The sequence below is a fragment of the Triplophysa dalaica genome, chromosome 7, assembly GCF_015846415.1.
Source record: "Triplophysa dalaica isolate WHDGS20190420 chromosome 7, ASM1584641v1, whole genome shotgun sequence".
Taxonomy (NCBI): domain Eukaryota; kingdom Metazoa; phylum Chordata; class Actinopteri; order Cypriniformes; family Nemacheilidae; genus Triplophysa; species Triplophysa dalaica.
Window position 1 is genome coordinate 12,499,615 of NC_079548.1, and position 16,085 is coordinate 12,515,699.

The window sequence follows — 16,085 nt, forward strand, 5'->3', positions numbered from 1 at the left end:
ATACAATGTAAGTTGCATTGGACAAAAGCATCTGCAAAATGCATAAATATAAATGTAAGAAAACACAGTAAAAATACAAATGAATAATCATGATTCAAAGTTTACATCAAAACTTTATATGGGCCTCATTCCTTCCTCCACATAATGGTTTTCTCTGTCTCACTATGCACTATTTTATTGCCGAGAGCAAGAACAGGGGGAGGAAAAGTCATCAATTCACTTACTCTTTTCCTTGATGGCACAATGGTGTGTATTCACAGAGAGAAGCTGTTAATATTGTGGCTGGTTTAGACTGACTCCAAATGGACAGAGACAGATGCTAAGAAACACACTATTAGCCAGAACCATGAATAAACACACACTTGTTTCCCCCTTCACTTAAAAACAAGCATGCACATAGAGATATTTAAATTGATACTGTGCAAAGAAGAACAACAATAGACTTCAAAGGTTATTGTGCATATTATTTTATTTGAAAACAATCGATACACTGGACTTTGCACTGCAAGTCTCACGTCAAGATACATAACCATAAACATATACTGTATATCTATCTATTGGTTCTTTTGCTTATCCCAGGGTTCTGAACTATACCAACTGTGACATTTCTCTGAGACTGGATGTTTTGTACAATACTGATTTCTAGCTGCCTTAAAACTAGCAGCCATTTAATGTTTTGATCGTTCCTGTTTCAGAGACAAAAATACTTTTCAAAGAACAATAAAAATTGTCCAGCGGTCAATGTTGGAGTGTTGATACAATGCACACATTTCAAACCCTAAGCTAAACAAAGTCGTCATACTGAGTGGAAATTCACTCCCTGGCATCAACCCACCCTTTCACTTGAGCAATACCTTTCATTCACATTCCATATAAGTACACTACCACATTCTGACAATTCTGAAATACATGCATAATACCATCATTAATCTCATTCTACACCTTTTCTTTTACACCTCTTCTTAAGTTCTTTCATATACTAAAACTTTGAATAACAGACAAAAAGTCTGTGCAAGTCATTCTTAAGTGGCAGCCATTGTGAATATATGTGTGTATGTATTTTAGAATGATGCACTAAAACTTGCATCAAGTCCTGTTTGCTTCAGATTTCGCTATTTTCTTTGGGTGAAAAGCAGATACAGAATCAGAAATAGACACACACAAACACAAGAATCTTGACTTGCACAGATCAGGCACTAAAATAAATCGGCAGAGCTCATTTTCCAGCCAGAAATAAGCACATGTAAAATCATGTTGTAGTCTATGCAAAACCAGCTGCTTTTACAATTATTTTGTTTCTAACAATGTTGTGTGACTCATCTTCTGTTTCTAAAGCACAATTCGATTTCAAATGGTCTGGAGTCACAATACAAAAATAGATTTATACACATATATATTCATACATAAAAATGACCGGACATAGGGATATAAATAAGTGAAAAGCTTCACATTCTGTGTAACAAATTAGAAGGTTTGGCATATTCAACATTCATTTAACAAAAGTGCATTTGATCCAAATGAGTCTAATATACTGCCATACTAATGCTTAAGGCACAACACTTAATATAGACGTTTCCTTTGGCTGGGTTGGAGAGAAAACTAATATACATCCAAATATGCTCTCAACATCTCACCACCCAGAAAATAATCAGTTCAACTACAAAATACCTTACAAGATTCCCAATTTAACATTTCTTCCCCATGGGAATCTCTTCAAGAGAATATTATTAGTGAAAATAGCTGCATCGTAAGTACTTTACTGCTGCCCTCTACAGGAAAGGAGGCCATACTGCAACACAAGGCACATTAATGGTATAAACTTATTCACTTTAACAATATAACACATCAGACATCTGCGTCTGAAATGAGGTCAGAACACTTCAGTTAGCTGCATTCTGTAACGGACTAAAACCGAGGGACTTACCGAAGAAGTAAAATTCTGTGATAAGCAATTTACCCTCAAGCAATCCAAAGTCCAAACATTTATAAATTCCAGTGCAAAAAATGCACTGACTTGCATATGACCTTCCATATGACCAAGACACAATTATTAGGTTTCCTGTAACACTAAATGGCTGGAATCACAGAGACTTAAACAACAAGACCACAGGGATGATGGCTGCAACTTCTGTATAAAGAGGAAATAGGGTGTAATAACATCATTCTTTTGGTAAGGACAGTGCCAAACAGGGCAATTCGACTCTGAAGAGTCACTGCCCTGCACGGGTTAATCCCCAACAATACCTCCAGTATCACTTTATATGAATTACAAGCAGCTGTCAGTGTGATTTATTAGAAACTAACCTTCCAGGACCAAAGCTGTCTGCTTTAAACACTCATTCCAGGGTCATTGAGATAAAACTTTAAAAGGCAAATTTGGCAGTTATTGCAATAAAGAGTGCAGTTTAAAGCAGCTCCAATGTCCATTTCCAAACAGTATCATATTTGTTTTTTCTACTGTTAAGTGATACCATCAATCTGTTTATTCCTTGAAATTCATGTTGCAACACAGAGCCATCCTGTAGTGCCCCCTGCTGTTGCAGACATCGTAACAGGAAAAACTTTTGTGACCTCATCCTGGAAGCAGCTGATTGGGTGCAAACACACCACATGCTCTGGAAAAGTAGATTCCTTTGATCCTCATCTTATCATGGCTTGAGTCCTTAGGAGGGATCCTCATTCCTCTGAGTCTTTAACTCGTGGAGGCAGCTTGATGTACTCCTCAGCACAATATCTGGGAGATGGGATGTCTGAGCAGCTCTTCTGCGCTTGGTCGGTACTTGGCCTCCACGAAGATGCAGCGGATGAAGTCGCGTGTGTGTTCAGAGATGTGAGAGGGAAGCTGGGGGTTGGTGGGCTGAGTTGCGATTTTAAATATGGCTGCCATTGCCTCGTATTCAGCCCACGGCGGCTTTTCCGTCAACATCTCCACCACCGTGCAGCCGAGACTCCTGTTAACACAACACTTCACTTAGAAAAAAATAACTCATCATGGTGTCACATAATAATGTTAATTCTTATACATGTGTTGTTTCCATTTTCCTTTTTATTTTTTTTATTTTAAAGCGTTTAACATCCCTAAATGTGTTTGAAATGTGATCCGTGTAGCCACAGACTGCAGACTGCAACTTTGAAAACTTTACAGGAATGTTTTGATGGAAACTTTCCCATTTACTGCTGTTGATAATTAAAATGTGGTTTGCCATATTTACCACTAAATACTGAGAGAAGTGATGAGATTTCTGTTGGTGTGTGTGTGTGTGTGGACTCAAGAGAACTACAAACTTTCCATCTCACTCTTACGAGCTGAATTTCAGCCAATCATAATGCTCTTTGACTTGGTGGGAGTCTGTCCAATCAGATTATGCTGGGGAATCCCTGAGCAGCAGTATGCCCCTCCCACTGATATGTGCAGTGTGATCTTCAACATTACAATGTAAAGGCATTCTTTCCTTTAATTCTCTAAACTTAAGCCCCGAATAAGTTAAAGAAATCAAGTTTATTCAATGTTGAAATAGCTCTGCCACATAGATCACAAAGCATTCTTAAAAGCATAGTAAACCCCAAAATAAATCATCATTTACTACCCATCTCTTCTGTGGAACACAAGAAGATATTTTGATTCTCAATGTTATCTTCAAAATGCCTTTTTTTGTGTTTTGCATACATGTTTTTTGTGTCAACTATGCCTTTAACTTCTCCAATCTGCTTAATAAACAATTTACCCTACAACGTGACACTTAGGATGGCTGAGTTCATTCTTCTAAGCAGAGCAGATCTGTTGTTATCATTCCTTATGTCGTATGGTTTACATTACTGTACATTAATGTTCACTTCTACAAACCCCAGCTGTTTTCTCCACTCCAGTAAAATGAGATTCTGAAGATGTGCAGTTTTAAGTTGTTCATGACTGAAGATGAACTATGCAGATCAAAGCATGCACATTTTCTTCAATGGGAAGTAAATCATAAGCTTTTGCTCCCAATTCTTACAATGTGTATTTTCCTCATTTTGCCTTCAAAAACAGCTAGAATTGCTCTCACCAGACGTCAGCCTTCCGACCGTACCCCTCTCCACTAATGACCTCCGGGCTCATCCAGTATGGCGTCCCGGTAACAGAACGGACCCCAGTGCTGGACATGCAAATGGTTTGAAGGCGCTTACTGGCGCCAAAATCTCCCAGCTTCACGTTACCCGCTGAGTCCCGCAGGATGTTGGCACCTGAATGCACCATCATAAACAGGAAGGGTTTTTGTTCAGCTAATCCTGTTTACACAACCTATTTTACGCATCATAAGAACCAAAAAATAACACACTGGACATTTAATTTACCTTTAATGTCCCTGTGGACTATCATGTTGCTGTGCAGGTAGGACATGCCCTCCAGGATCTGTCTGGTGTATTTACGCGTCACATTTTCTGTCAAAGCCCCATAGGCCTTCAGCTGGTCTTTGACTGAGCCCTGAGAAATAACAAGTTATGCCACAAATAAGTCCACCTCTTTATCAGATGTTACCCAACAGCCTAATCCTCAAAGCTTTTGATGGCCCAATTCTCATTACCACTCACCCCCGGCATATACTCCATAAAAATAGTCAGAGTTTTCTCATTGTGGTCTCTAAGGCAACCGTAGTACTGGACTATTCGCTCATGGTGCAGGTTCTTCAACAGCTGTATCTCACACTCCAACGCGCTCACCTCCTGCAGAAAGAGGGTCAAGAGTCATGACACGACTACAGCTGAGCTGAGCGGCTGTGAACTCAAGCGTCTGACCGAGCACATACAGGTGGAAGTTTTTCACACAAAAACCACACGGCCCTCTGGTACTGTGTTTTTTAGGGGTTGAAGAGAGCATGAACGTCCTGGAGACTAAGATTGTTTGCTTTTGAGTGTGTGAGCGATTGTGTGTGTCAAGCGAGGACATAAGCAATGAGAAATGTGTTGTCAGACTACCCGCTTCCCTTTGCTTCACAAACCCCTCTCCTGTCCGACACACACAATCACGCACAGATACAGGAAGTGACAGTGCATGTTTTTGCAATGGCAGACAGGAAAAGATTTAAAGAGTGGGGGGAAAGTTTGAGAAAGATAGAAACACAAATCCAGAGGAAAAAACAAGATGGCAGATTACTAGAGAAAATAAATGTGAAAGTCAAATCTAATTACGTAAACAGGTTTCTGTGATCGTTAGATTTAAAGGTATCAAAATAAATAACATTACATTGCATCTAAGAGAGAGAGAGGGACATACTAATATAGCTATGGTGTGTATTTTAGTTTGTGTGGTACCTTGCTTGTCTCTGGACTGGCAGGGTCAAAATGAACCTGTTTTGCTGCCAGTTCTCTCCCTGTGTCCACATCATAGCATAGATACACCCTCCCAAAAGCCCCCTGACCTAGCAGCTTCCCTCTGCGCCACGTCATTGGAGCTGTAGGGGCTACAAACACACAGAATCGATAAATTCACACTTCATTCAGCCGCAAATTAATACAATAATCTATAACAGAATAATCTGTACGGTTACACTTACACTTAAGAGGGACTGGGCGGTCCTGTGGGCGGAGTCTGGCTTGAGCATCAACCAACTGCCAGCTTCCCACACTCTCCTCACTGCCGTTCAGCGATCGCCTTGACGGCACCAAGGTGAACAAGTTACCATGAGGACGACGGATCCGAGGAAATGTCCGCCGACCTGAAAATAAGCATTAGGGGTTTAAATAGTGATATGATACGAACCAAATGTACATTTACATTAAGTATATGCATATAGTATAGTATATGTAATTTTTCTAACTAACGTGTTTCCCACTTCTGAGTTTATACTTTTGCTTTTATCCAAAGCAACCACACAATAATACAGTAGAATATATTTTATCGGTTTGTGTGTTCACTGGAAAATTAACCAATGACTTTGTGTAGTGCCCTGCTCTACCAGTTGTGCTACAAGAAAGCATTTTCAGATAAAAATGACTTAAAATCCCCAAAATCTCAAGCAGGTTTCACTGGGCAAGATTAAGATTAAGAATCTCTGCATTAGAGAGTAACAATATATGTGACTGCATACAGACTAATGACGGTACCTTCACTGTGGTCTTTATGATGAAGGGACACGTGATACCTCCGGGGGTATGTCCCTCCCTTCCCCACAATCTTATCATAAACATGGTTTTCCCGGTCTAAAGGAGGAAAAAGATGTAGGGAGAAATAAGATGAAAGGTCAGATGAAACACAGATCAAGATGGATCTGTAAATGTTTTGAACTTCATCAACTGTTTTGTTGATCACAGTGACATCATCAGTGATGCGCACCTGCACAGTCCTGCCGGTTGTCAGGGTAACTCTTAACCCTGTGCGAACGAGGTTTCCTGAGTGAGGGGCTATGATGTACGACAAAGATGATTAGAAAAAAATGACAATGATTATTACAGCAGCATTACACTATGTATGTCCTATATTGTACCTGTCAGGATGTTCTCACCTGTCAGAGTTGCTATCCAGAGATTGACAGCTGCCAGACACAGAGTTTTCTGCACTGCTCCAGGGATCCAGTACCTTGAAAAATAGGTTTAAATTACAAGTACAATTGACTCTGGTGGATAAGTATAGCAATTGTATAACATTTTAGCCTTGGTATATATCAAAGTCTATAGGTGAATAAAAAAGGCTGATATGTATGCTAAACTTAAAATCGGGACTGCATATCTGACGTTTTTCAAAAAATTACTGAAGGTAGGAATAAACATATTAGAAGATTAAACACTTCAAACAAATTAAACAGAAACTTCAAATCTTCCCCAAAATGATTCATTAATTTCTGTTAAAGAACATTGTGTAATATTTTTTACAAATGTAAAAATATTTGCATCTATATTTTTACACAGTATACATTTACAAAGCAAAAAGGTGATCTTTGCATATTTATGTTAAACTCACACACTGGTCGCTGGTTTCCGGTATGAACTCCCCCTCGCTATTGATACTGGTGTATGATCCCTGACGTGCAATTCTCTGTTGGCGCTCAGGAACGTAACCAGGGGGCGGAGAACTTCGGCCAGTGTTCTGAGAGCCTATGTGAGAGGAAGATGATGTGCAGGAGAAATATTACGACCGATAAAAGGGAAAATGTAAGGTGGAAAATGTTTGCAAATGAAGTTACAGTATTTGGATTATTTCACTATCTAAAAACTAATAAAATATCGCCTTCACATAACGCATCAAGCTATTCCTTTTATCTTTAGTCATATTGAAAGAACATCAGACTACTATACTAATAAAAGCTGCATGATGTACATTAATACAACAGTATATCATGTGTGAAAAAAATCAGTGCCTGCAAAAAGCAATGAGAGAGTTACGCTTCAGCATTGGAATATGCTGTAACAAAAGCAGAATCTAAAAGCAGCTGAATCATGATACTATGTTTAAGTATAAACAAATGTCTATTTCCTCCAGTCACAGAGTCTCTAGGAACGCTCTTACAATCTGTAACAACCTCCCCTCCCCCCAAAACACACACTATCTCTGCAACAGGTTATTGGCCCACCATGCTAATATTGTCATGCAATCTGATTGGCTGGGAGCCAGCGAGCCATTGTGGAGCAGCCAGTGATGGTGGACAGGAAAAGGAAGAGGACCCACTTCTCACAGAGGAAGTCAGAGAAACAACAGAGAGTGAGAGCAGGCAAGAGAGAGAGAGAGAGAGAGAGAGAGAGACTGAAAGAGAAACAGACCAAGGAATGAAGATTGATAAGAAAGGCAAGTCGGAGTGATTTTGGATTAAGTGTGTGCGCGCTTACTGGTGGAGTGGTGGCGTCCTCTGGGTTCTGAGGACTGGTACGCCGTACTGACATCGCCTGTGGACTGCGAGGTTTTAATGCGAACCTGCTTACACGCTGTGTGTTGAGATGGAGCAGAGGCCTACGCAACACACAGATGTACAAAATTAAATCAATAAATCAGTGTTCCCACAGCATCGTGTTTTTTCAGCTGGAGGGTCCCCTATCCGACCCCACGAGGCTAAAAGGTTCAAACCCTGTATAATTGGTCCAAAAATATATACTGTATATAACATGCGATAAAGTTTAATGATTCATGACTCATAATAAAATCCAGAATGACAATGTATGAGAGTCTCACATTGCTTTGTTCCTGTGTCAACAGCATGATCTTAATGCTCTTCATGTTTGAGCTGCGGTCCAACAGATCAATGGCTTTATCCAAGTCATCCTGACTGCGCAGGGGGATCGAGAGCTGTGTGCGACAACAACCATGCAGAAATGCACTTAACAAACACTCTTTAAGTTGCCGTAGTGTGCTTTGAAGTAATGATATTTACTAGTAAAAATTGTATAAAAAGTATAAAAGCATTAGAAATTAAAATAGTGCATATTAGAGTCCTCAGGGAATGTATTTTTTGTAGGCTAATAGCTGTAATAAGACATGAGTGGGTGGAAATGTAACAGAATGTAAATCAATACCTCATTATTCATATAATGCAGGTCTAACTGCTGACCGAAGTATGTTTTGACTTTCTGCTGGATTTCCTCAAACTGCACAGGCCGCCCGAACATCAGAATCCTACCAACACAAATAAATACACACACACGCCACGCACACCGGCATTAAACAGGAAGCCGAAGATTCTTTAGATCTGCTTTTTGAGCCAACAAGCCAAATAGTCACACAGCACACACAGTGGGATCTGCAGCGCTCACAGATTCCTGATCGCACACCTAGCATAGCTGTGGTCTCTCCTGGCAGCCCCAGACTAACCACAGTCTTTTCCTTTCTACTGAGATAGCAGTCTGAGCAGTGAGACAGAGGATGCATGTGTGTCAGTGTAAGTGTATGAGAGATTTCTATTTGGTTTTCTGTCTGTAAGTGCCTGTATAATGTTGGTTCAAGCATGATTATTAAGAGACAAATAACAAAAAAAAATGCATGCATATACACACACACACACACACACAAATAAAGAAAACAAATCACCTTCTTTCTCCACAGAATTCAAACTTAATTCTGACATCATCCTGTAGAAACCAAAAGAGCACTGAGGTTAGCATGGGGTTAAAAAAGAGACCACATTTTTATTTGTGTATGTGTGCTACCATTCTTTTGGAAGAGCTGGCATTGCTGACAGGTTTGGGTTTTGCCGTGTCGTAGGGCGCCGAAGGCTGGCGCCTGGTCATCTGCAGGGCCACCAGATCCTTCATAATTGAATGGAGAGCCTGTCTCTCATCTAGAAAGAGAGACGATGGCAGTCATTAAAAACTATATGTTGAATGTCCCAAAAGGACATTTGGAGTTTCAGACAACATTTAACTGGTTATATCTTGGCATTGGTTTGGAGTAGGAAAATAATATCATTAGAAAGCCAAGATTTATTTTTCGTGGTCAAAGGGACATATGTCAAGATATGTACGGTATACACAGTAAAATCTAACCGATTTCAGTAAAGCTGGCAATAAAATTCTTTGCCAACGTGATCAACGTAAACAAATGTATATCGAACATTGGTGTCTTCATGCTAAAGTGATTGTCCCATGGATTTGATCCTGTTAAATTCCAAGCTTTATACTAAACGATTAGAGATTATTCTCTGCATAAACTCGCTTACAGTTACATAGAATGTGCAAATGAACTGCGAAGATGTTCTGCTATAGAAACACAAAAACAGCTAGTCCTGTGGCAACGTGTGAATCCTGGTAGAAGAAGAACCCATGTTTTTGAGATCCCTGTTCTCATGTTTGATGTAAGAACGAGCCGTGTCTTGGCAGAGCTCGCTCACGCAGGGAAAATATCTGCAGTGTGTTGTTTGGATGGACTTCACACACCTCCAAAGAGAGAAAGAGCCAGAGAAGCCCTGTCTACCCACAAATACTGGGAACCGTGGAAGAACACGACACAGACAAACCTAAGAACTGCACTCAATTTTCTAATTTCTGAATGTCTGTGTGTAGGTGTGCGTTCAGTTGAGTCCATCTCCATGTTTTGCACCTGGTTACACTTTTTTACTAACACTTTCTCCTTTGCATTTTATCCTTGATACGACTTCATACTTGAACAGTAAATAACGACAGAATTATTCTCCCTTTTTTTTTAGCAAATTATCGATTTATATGTGGACTTACTCATTTTGGCTGTTTGAAGGTGTCTGCTCTTGTTCTGAGGTCCTCAAACACACTGTCCTCTTGTGTCACCCATCAATGGCCTAGAAGTACAGAAATATTCAGGTTATTTAGAAGGTCCTGAGATAAATCCTTGTGAATCATTATTGTGACCATTGTTTGCAGCAATGCCATCATGTCTAAAAAATGCAATCCAGAGAACAACCACAGTAGACTAACAGTTGTTTGAATTGCATGTTGGTTACCAACTCTGTTTGATCCATTAAAATGTACTGTTGCTACATGGAAAAAGCAAGCAGAAAGCAAGCAAAACTATTTGATGTTTAAATATTATTTAAATATTCTACATGTGCTTCAGGATGCTGAGAAGGTCTGATGTGCATGCATGCGAGACATAGAAGAGAGCCTGTAACCTGATCACGCTGGCACTGTCAACCTGGCACAAAACTTCCAGATGAGAGAAAAAATAAGAAAGAAACATTTACCATTTAAAAATGTGCCAGATTTTAGCTCTACAGACCTGATCCGGACTTAAAATCCCCTCTTAACAATGCCATACCTTAATAAATGTTATTGTTGTAATATTTCTCAAGGTTATATATTTTTGTTTGCCAAAACATAGGCTCATGCTTAAAGATGGCTTTAAAGCATAAAATGATCTTATGGGCTCTAGAGCTGCATCACACATTTGATGTTTGGCATTTTAACCAAAAAATGTTTCATAAGATCTGAAGTCTTGAAAAATATGTCCTATATACTGTTAATGTATGTTACTGTTATACGGACAATAAAACAATCAGTCCTCAATAATAAGTTACTTCTCTCCATGCATTTGCTGCATGAATGTGCCAAATCCAAACCCTACCAAGTGACTTTCAAATGTCCTTCAGCTATGTTTTCTGTTTTTCCTGGAAGAAATAAACTGCTTCAACATAAGGGTATTCAAATGATGGTTTCGATTCACATGTTAGATATTTCTCTGATTAAATCTAAGTAATTATAGCGAAGTCATGCATGAAATATATATGCCCAATTTCACAGACAAGCCTTAAGAATAGTCCTAGACCAAAATGAAAGTTCGAGCTGACATAACTCATGTACCCGGAAGTCACACAATAAAGGCATTTTTAAATATACCTCTGTATTCTGGCTTCTACCTATTACAGTATTATCTACAAATGCATTATTTCACAGTCAAACCAATACATGCTAATTCAGTTTCCAAACATCAACACTCTGACCATGTAGAAATGCCATATCCAAGCATATAAGTGCTAATTTAAAATATAAAAAGATTATAATTGTTTAATTGAAACTTTTCAAATCCGTTTCACATCACTGACGTGGATCATGAGTGCTATGCTAGAATAAAGCAGAAAAGCGTCCTCAAGATTGCATCAGGATATTCTGACCAATAAAAGCGGAGCTCGGAGACTGTGTCTCACTGCTGGGCTTCATCAAACCTGCGAAACTCTTTTTTTGAAACAATTACAACAGACCAATAGAGAAAGGACAAACTGTGTGCCTCATCATTCGCAACTTCTGGTCAGGGTTGGAATGATTTACCAAGGGGATGAGGTAATTATTGCGTGTGCCCATGTGCACGCTTCTTTCAGCACCTGCGGTCATTCAAATGCAACTGAACCGTGAGCAATTACGGGGGCCAGACATCATTCTTTTGCAGGTGGCTATTGACTGCTGAATTGCCCCTGGCCTTGTATGACGTTTCGCTATACATAAACCTTTACCAGAATGCTCCACAGATGGTTTGGTTAGGGAGCGTAAGTTTTGCGGTTCACGTGTACAGGTCACAGAAAGTATTAAACCAGGGTGATGCCAAACCTCTGGAGGTTTCACCATCTGCAAGCTTTTATTTAACGGTTTATGACCATCACCCATTCAAAGAAAACGTTTTAGTCCATTTACATTTAAGCAGACATTTTAATCCAAAGCGACAAAAGTGAAGCAATGTTTACATGGCCTGAATAACATGTGCATGTAAACACATTCTTTTACCTACTTGACTTCAGGGTCCCTCACAATCCTTTGCTATCTTGCAAGCCAACTAGATATGCCTATTTAAACTGGCAAATATACAACGGCAAAATCTAACAAATCAGATACACTCTTGCAAAGATCTGTGTTTTCTGTGACAAAGGTCCATGTCATTCAGTCCTTACTCAGTCTACAACCTCATGTCTGTATTTTTTTCTATTCTGCTGTTCTTAATTACCTTCTGGTAAGAATATGTGGAATCTGGCAAAAAGGAGGCCGTCTATGGGCCCTGTCCGCCTGGCTGGCTTTGTTTCGCTTGTATCCTTTTCCAGTACTCACAAGAACCTCAACAAATTTCTCTTACATTTCCCACACACAAACTCTCACCTTATTTTGGGTGTTTAGTCTGTGGCTGGTTTTCCCAGCTATGGTGTTGGCATGGCATACGTCAGGGATTCCGGTACAACACAGAGGCTTAAGGCACAAATCCCTTCTAGGGTTCTCAATGCTCTGAAGTGGCTTGACTAAAAAGTTCCCATCAACTCAAAAATGAACAGCTGTTGCAGAGAGTGAAAAAGGCATGGTTTTATCAAAGGAACTGTTGTATCATCTTCAAACAACCAGACCGTTCTCCGTCAGTAAGTTAGACAATGTTGTGAATCCTGGCAAGCTGACACTGAAATTCATCATTTCACAAACTCATGTCATGAATTTGCATGACTTTGGCTGCGTCCGTAATCGCTTACTTCCATACTATAAAGTAGGCGAAAATGAGTATGAGTCATGAATAGTATGTCCGACATCTCAGTATGTAAAAAACAGTAGGCGAGAAATACCCGGTTGGTCTACTACTTCCGCCGAGATTCGTGAGTGTGGATCGGATGGACACTCATCTATCCCATGATGCCACGGGAGCTGAGAAACTGTCAAATTTCAAAAGTAAATCACATAAATATAGCGGACAACTTCAAGGCGGACTTCCGTTTCTAATGTAAGTACCAATAAATGAATTTCTCGTGACTAAATTATGTTTTTATCAACGCTCACGTGTAGGATGTTGTTAATACGTCATAGGTCAAAGAGCACATGGGTCACATGACCATAAAACAAGGCGGACGCAGTATTCCCATATTCATACTACTCCCACTTATACTATATAGAACGTAGTTTTTCAACAGTAGGTACTGATTCAAATTAAGTACGTACTGTCACAATGTTCAATTTCGTACGCAGCCTTTCTTTTTCCTGCATATTTTGAACCACACAACATTGGGGTCCCATTGACTTTCATTGTATAGCCACAAAACCACCAAGACTTTTTTTAGACGATTAATCGCATTCAGAATAAAAGTAAAATATATAAAAACACACATATATTTAATAAATACACCTAAATATTTTAGTAAGTACGTATACATGCACGTGTACGTGTTTATAAATATCAAACATATATTATGTACCCACAAACCTTTATTCTAGATGCAGTTAATCAGAATAAATTGTATAATTTTCACAAATATTATCTGGGGGTATTTATGAGGGTAAATAAATGATAACATAACAATCTTTTTATAATAATAAAATAAAAAATATAAACCTATATTGCCTATCAAAATGTTTTAGGTACAGCTCTATTCACTCACTATTTGAAAACAGCATAAATCACTATTAAGCTTTAGACCATGCAAATAAGAAAATGACTCCCAACAAAAGCCAACTAAAACTTACTGTTTTAGGCTGAACAGATTTTAAGTAAATGTGAATCACCTGATTGCAAACACCTGGAATGAAACATTTCTGCATTTTCACATCAACGCAAGCTACAAGACCGTGAGGACACCTTAAAACCCCTTAAAATGCTCACCTGAGCTGTGGGTGAAGTACAGGTGACAAGTCTTCTGCCTCCACACAGGTGAGTCTTCCCTCGAAATCTCGATACGATTACTTTATCGCTATAATCACAGTTAATAAAATGTGACGATCAACAAGTATCCAGTCCTTCCACCTGCGGGGCGATGTTGACGTGCTGCTGTCATCGCTGAAGCGCCTCCAGGTGCGCGGACACCCGAGGGTCTCCCATTTCATCCGTGAATTTGATCTCCAGATGGGTATAAAGAGATGGTTTACTTCTTAAACCAGGGAGATGCCTCTTAAACACAAAATCACCTGTATATTCTGAGAGTTAAAGTAACAGTATATAATGCGGTAGTTCATGAAGCGACAAAGAAAACATTGTCTAATAGTTCATAAAGGGTAAACGTCATTGGCTCGATCATTATAGATTTGCGTAGACAACATAACTATCGTACGAAAAAGTATGAAATAAATATGCCAAGAAAACTGCAAAAAGTCAACACTAATGTAAGCGAATTTCTTTGATGAAATCCATTTGTAAATGCAGACGAGAGGAAAAGGACGAAGCGATTTCCGTCATTTTGATGGCTTCTTTTCCTGCTAAGTATGCATCTTTTTTTTCCTCCGTCGGTGTGTCTGGCCAGTTCACTGGATGAACGTGTCGTTTTCACTTTCTGAGTAAAAAGTGGCTCAACATTTGTCCGAACATGTGTATTAATCCAACACATGTGGGTAATACGTTTGTACAACCACATGAAAAAGAAAACAAGCCGTCAGCTCGATGCATGCAACATCTCCGCATTATAATGCGACAAAAAGTTTTGAATGAAGGCATGTGACTTTGAAAAACTCATTCGTGTATCCACTTTATCGAGGCGAAGTCGAAAAAATATATATGTTAGGAGAACAACACATAAATCCCACTGCAGATGTTGTGGACAAAAGAAATGGTGCGCATTACAGCCAGCGCTACTTGAACTTCGAGAACAAATTCCGCTTTCCGTTTATGTCTGTGACATGGAAGTTGAAACTCGTCGAAAATATGCTTCCCAAAGGCCGCTGAAGTTATACGGGTGACATTATGAGAGAGAATAGACCGTAAAGCGAAATAAATCTCGTCAAGATGAAGAACGGCAGATGCTAGAATGAACCTTTAGCGCAGCGAGTTTCCTGACAGTGAAAGCCAATTCGTCACCGGAACCCATAAACTCGCTTCCTTCAAAACCAGCCAAAAGTTAATCACGTCAATGCACGTGCATAAATAAACTTGTTTTCGCGACTTTTTTCATCGTCGTCCGTGACAAAAATGTATCGCATTGCCTTATTAATTTCCATAACATGTTCAAGACTACAACTGTAGTTCAGACGTTGCGTACGCTCGGGGGCGCGCTGTTCCACTCTTCAGTTCATGCTCGATGACTCGCACATGTTGTGCACACGTTTATGACGTAGAAGTCAGAATTAATTATCTTGGGTGATATAACCAGACTGAGTTTAATTGATGGGTTCTCTTTAACTATAGTTCATCCCTACACTTATAGTGTTTACTTATTGTGTACATTTACATGTAGCAATTGTTAAAACTCCTGTGTATTTGTATTAGTAATCGTTTTTGATGGAAAAATACTTTTAAAAGCAAAGTAGAATGAGTATAATCCTGGATGCTGCAGTATAGTTATTCAAGTATGAATAAAGGTCTGTGAGAATAATGTCCTATACAAGAATATACCGAATCAGGTACAATTACATGTATGCATTTGGGAGACGCTTTTATCAAGAGTGACTTACATTGCATTACACTATATATTTGTTTGTAATCATGTGCAATCCCTGGGATCAAACCCATGACATTGGCGTTGTTAGCACCTTGCTGTAACCACTGAGCTACAGGGAAAATACACAGAATAAAGAAACGTGAACATCTAAAAGGGATAGTTCACCCCAAAATGAAAATTCTGTCATCACTTACCCTCAGGTTGTTCCCTATCTGTATACACTTTGTTCTGCTGAACAGAAAGGAAAATATATTTGGAATAATGTCAGTAACCAAACAAACCTCTACCCCTCATTTAATTGGAAAAATAAATACTATGGGAGTCAGTGGGGGA

The 16,085-nt window shown here is 39.3% G+C and overlaps 1 protein-coding gene across 1 annotated transcript; it reads right to left on the minus strand.

Moving 5' to 3' along the window:
- Positions 1-451: 451 nt before the first annotated feature.
- On the minus strand, positions 452-15,369 carry map3k3 (mitogen-activated protein kinase kinase kinase 3). Its single transcript, XM_056753238.1, has 17 exons — positions 13,988-15,369; positions 10,132-10,211; positions 9,109-9,239; positions 8,990-9,030; positions 8,479-8,578; positions 8,138-8,251; positions 7,798-7,918; positions 6,935-7,068; positions 6,480-6,553; positions 6,311-6,378; positions 6,082-6,177; positions 5,532-5,693; positions 5,290-5,438; positions 4,570-4,701; positions 4,333-4,462; positions 4,044-4,221; positions 452-2,951 (listed from the first exon to the last, which is right to left on the minus strand). Exons 2-17 carry the CDS (start codon positions 10,133-10,135, stop codon positions 2,723-2,725), a joined length of 1,863 nt encoding a protein of 620 aa, XP_056609216.1. The 5' UTR covers positions 10,136-10,211; positions 13,988-15,369; the 3' UTR covers positions 452-2,722.
- Between the last annotated feature and the right edge of the window lie 716 nt (positions 15,370-16,085).

Coding starts and splice junctions, on each gene's coding strand:
- map3k3 (XM_056753238.1), bottom strand. Junction 8,252..8,478: donor TGCATTATATGAATAATGAG/GTATTGATTTAC, acceptor TGTCGCACACAG/CTCTCGATCCCCCTGCGCAG. Junction 6,554..6,934: donor CGGAAACCAGCGACCAGTGT/GTGAGTTTAACA, acceptor CTATTTTTCAAG/GTACTGGATCCCTGGAGCAG.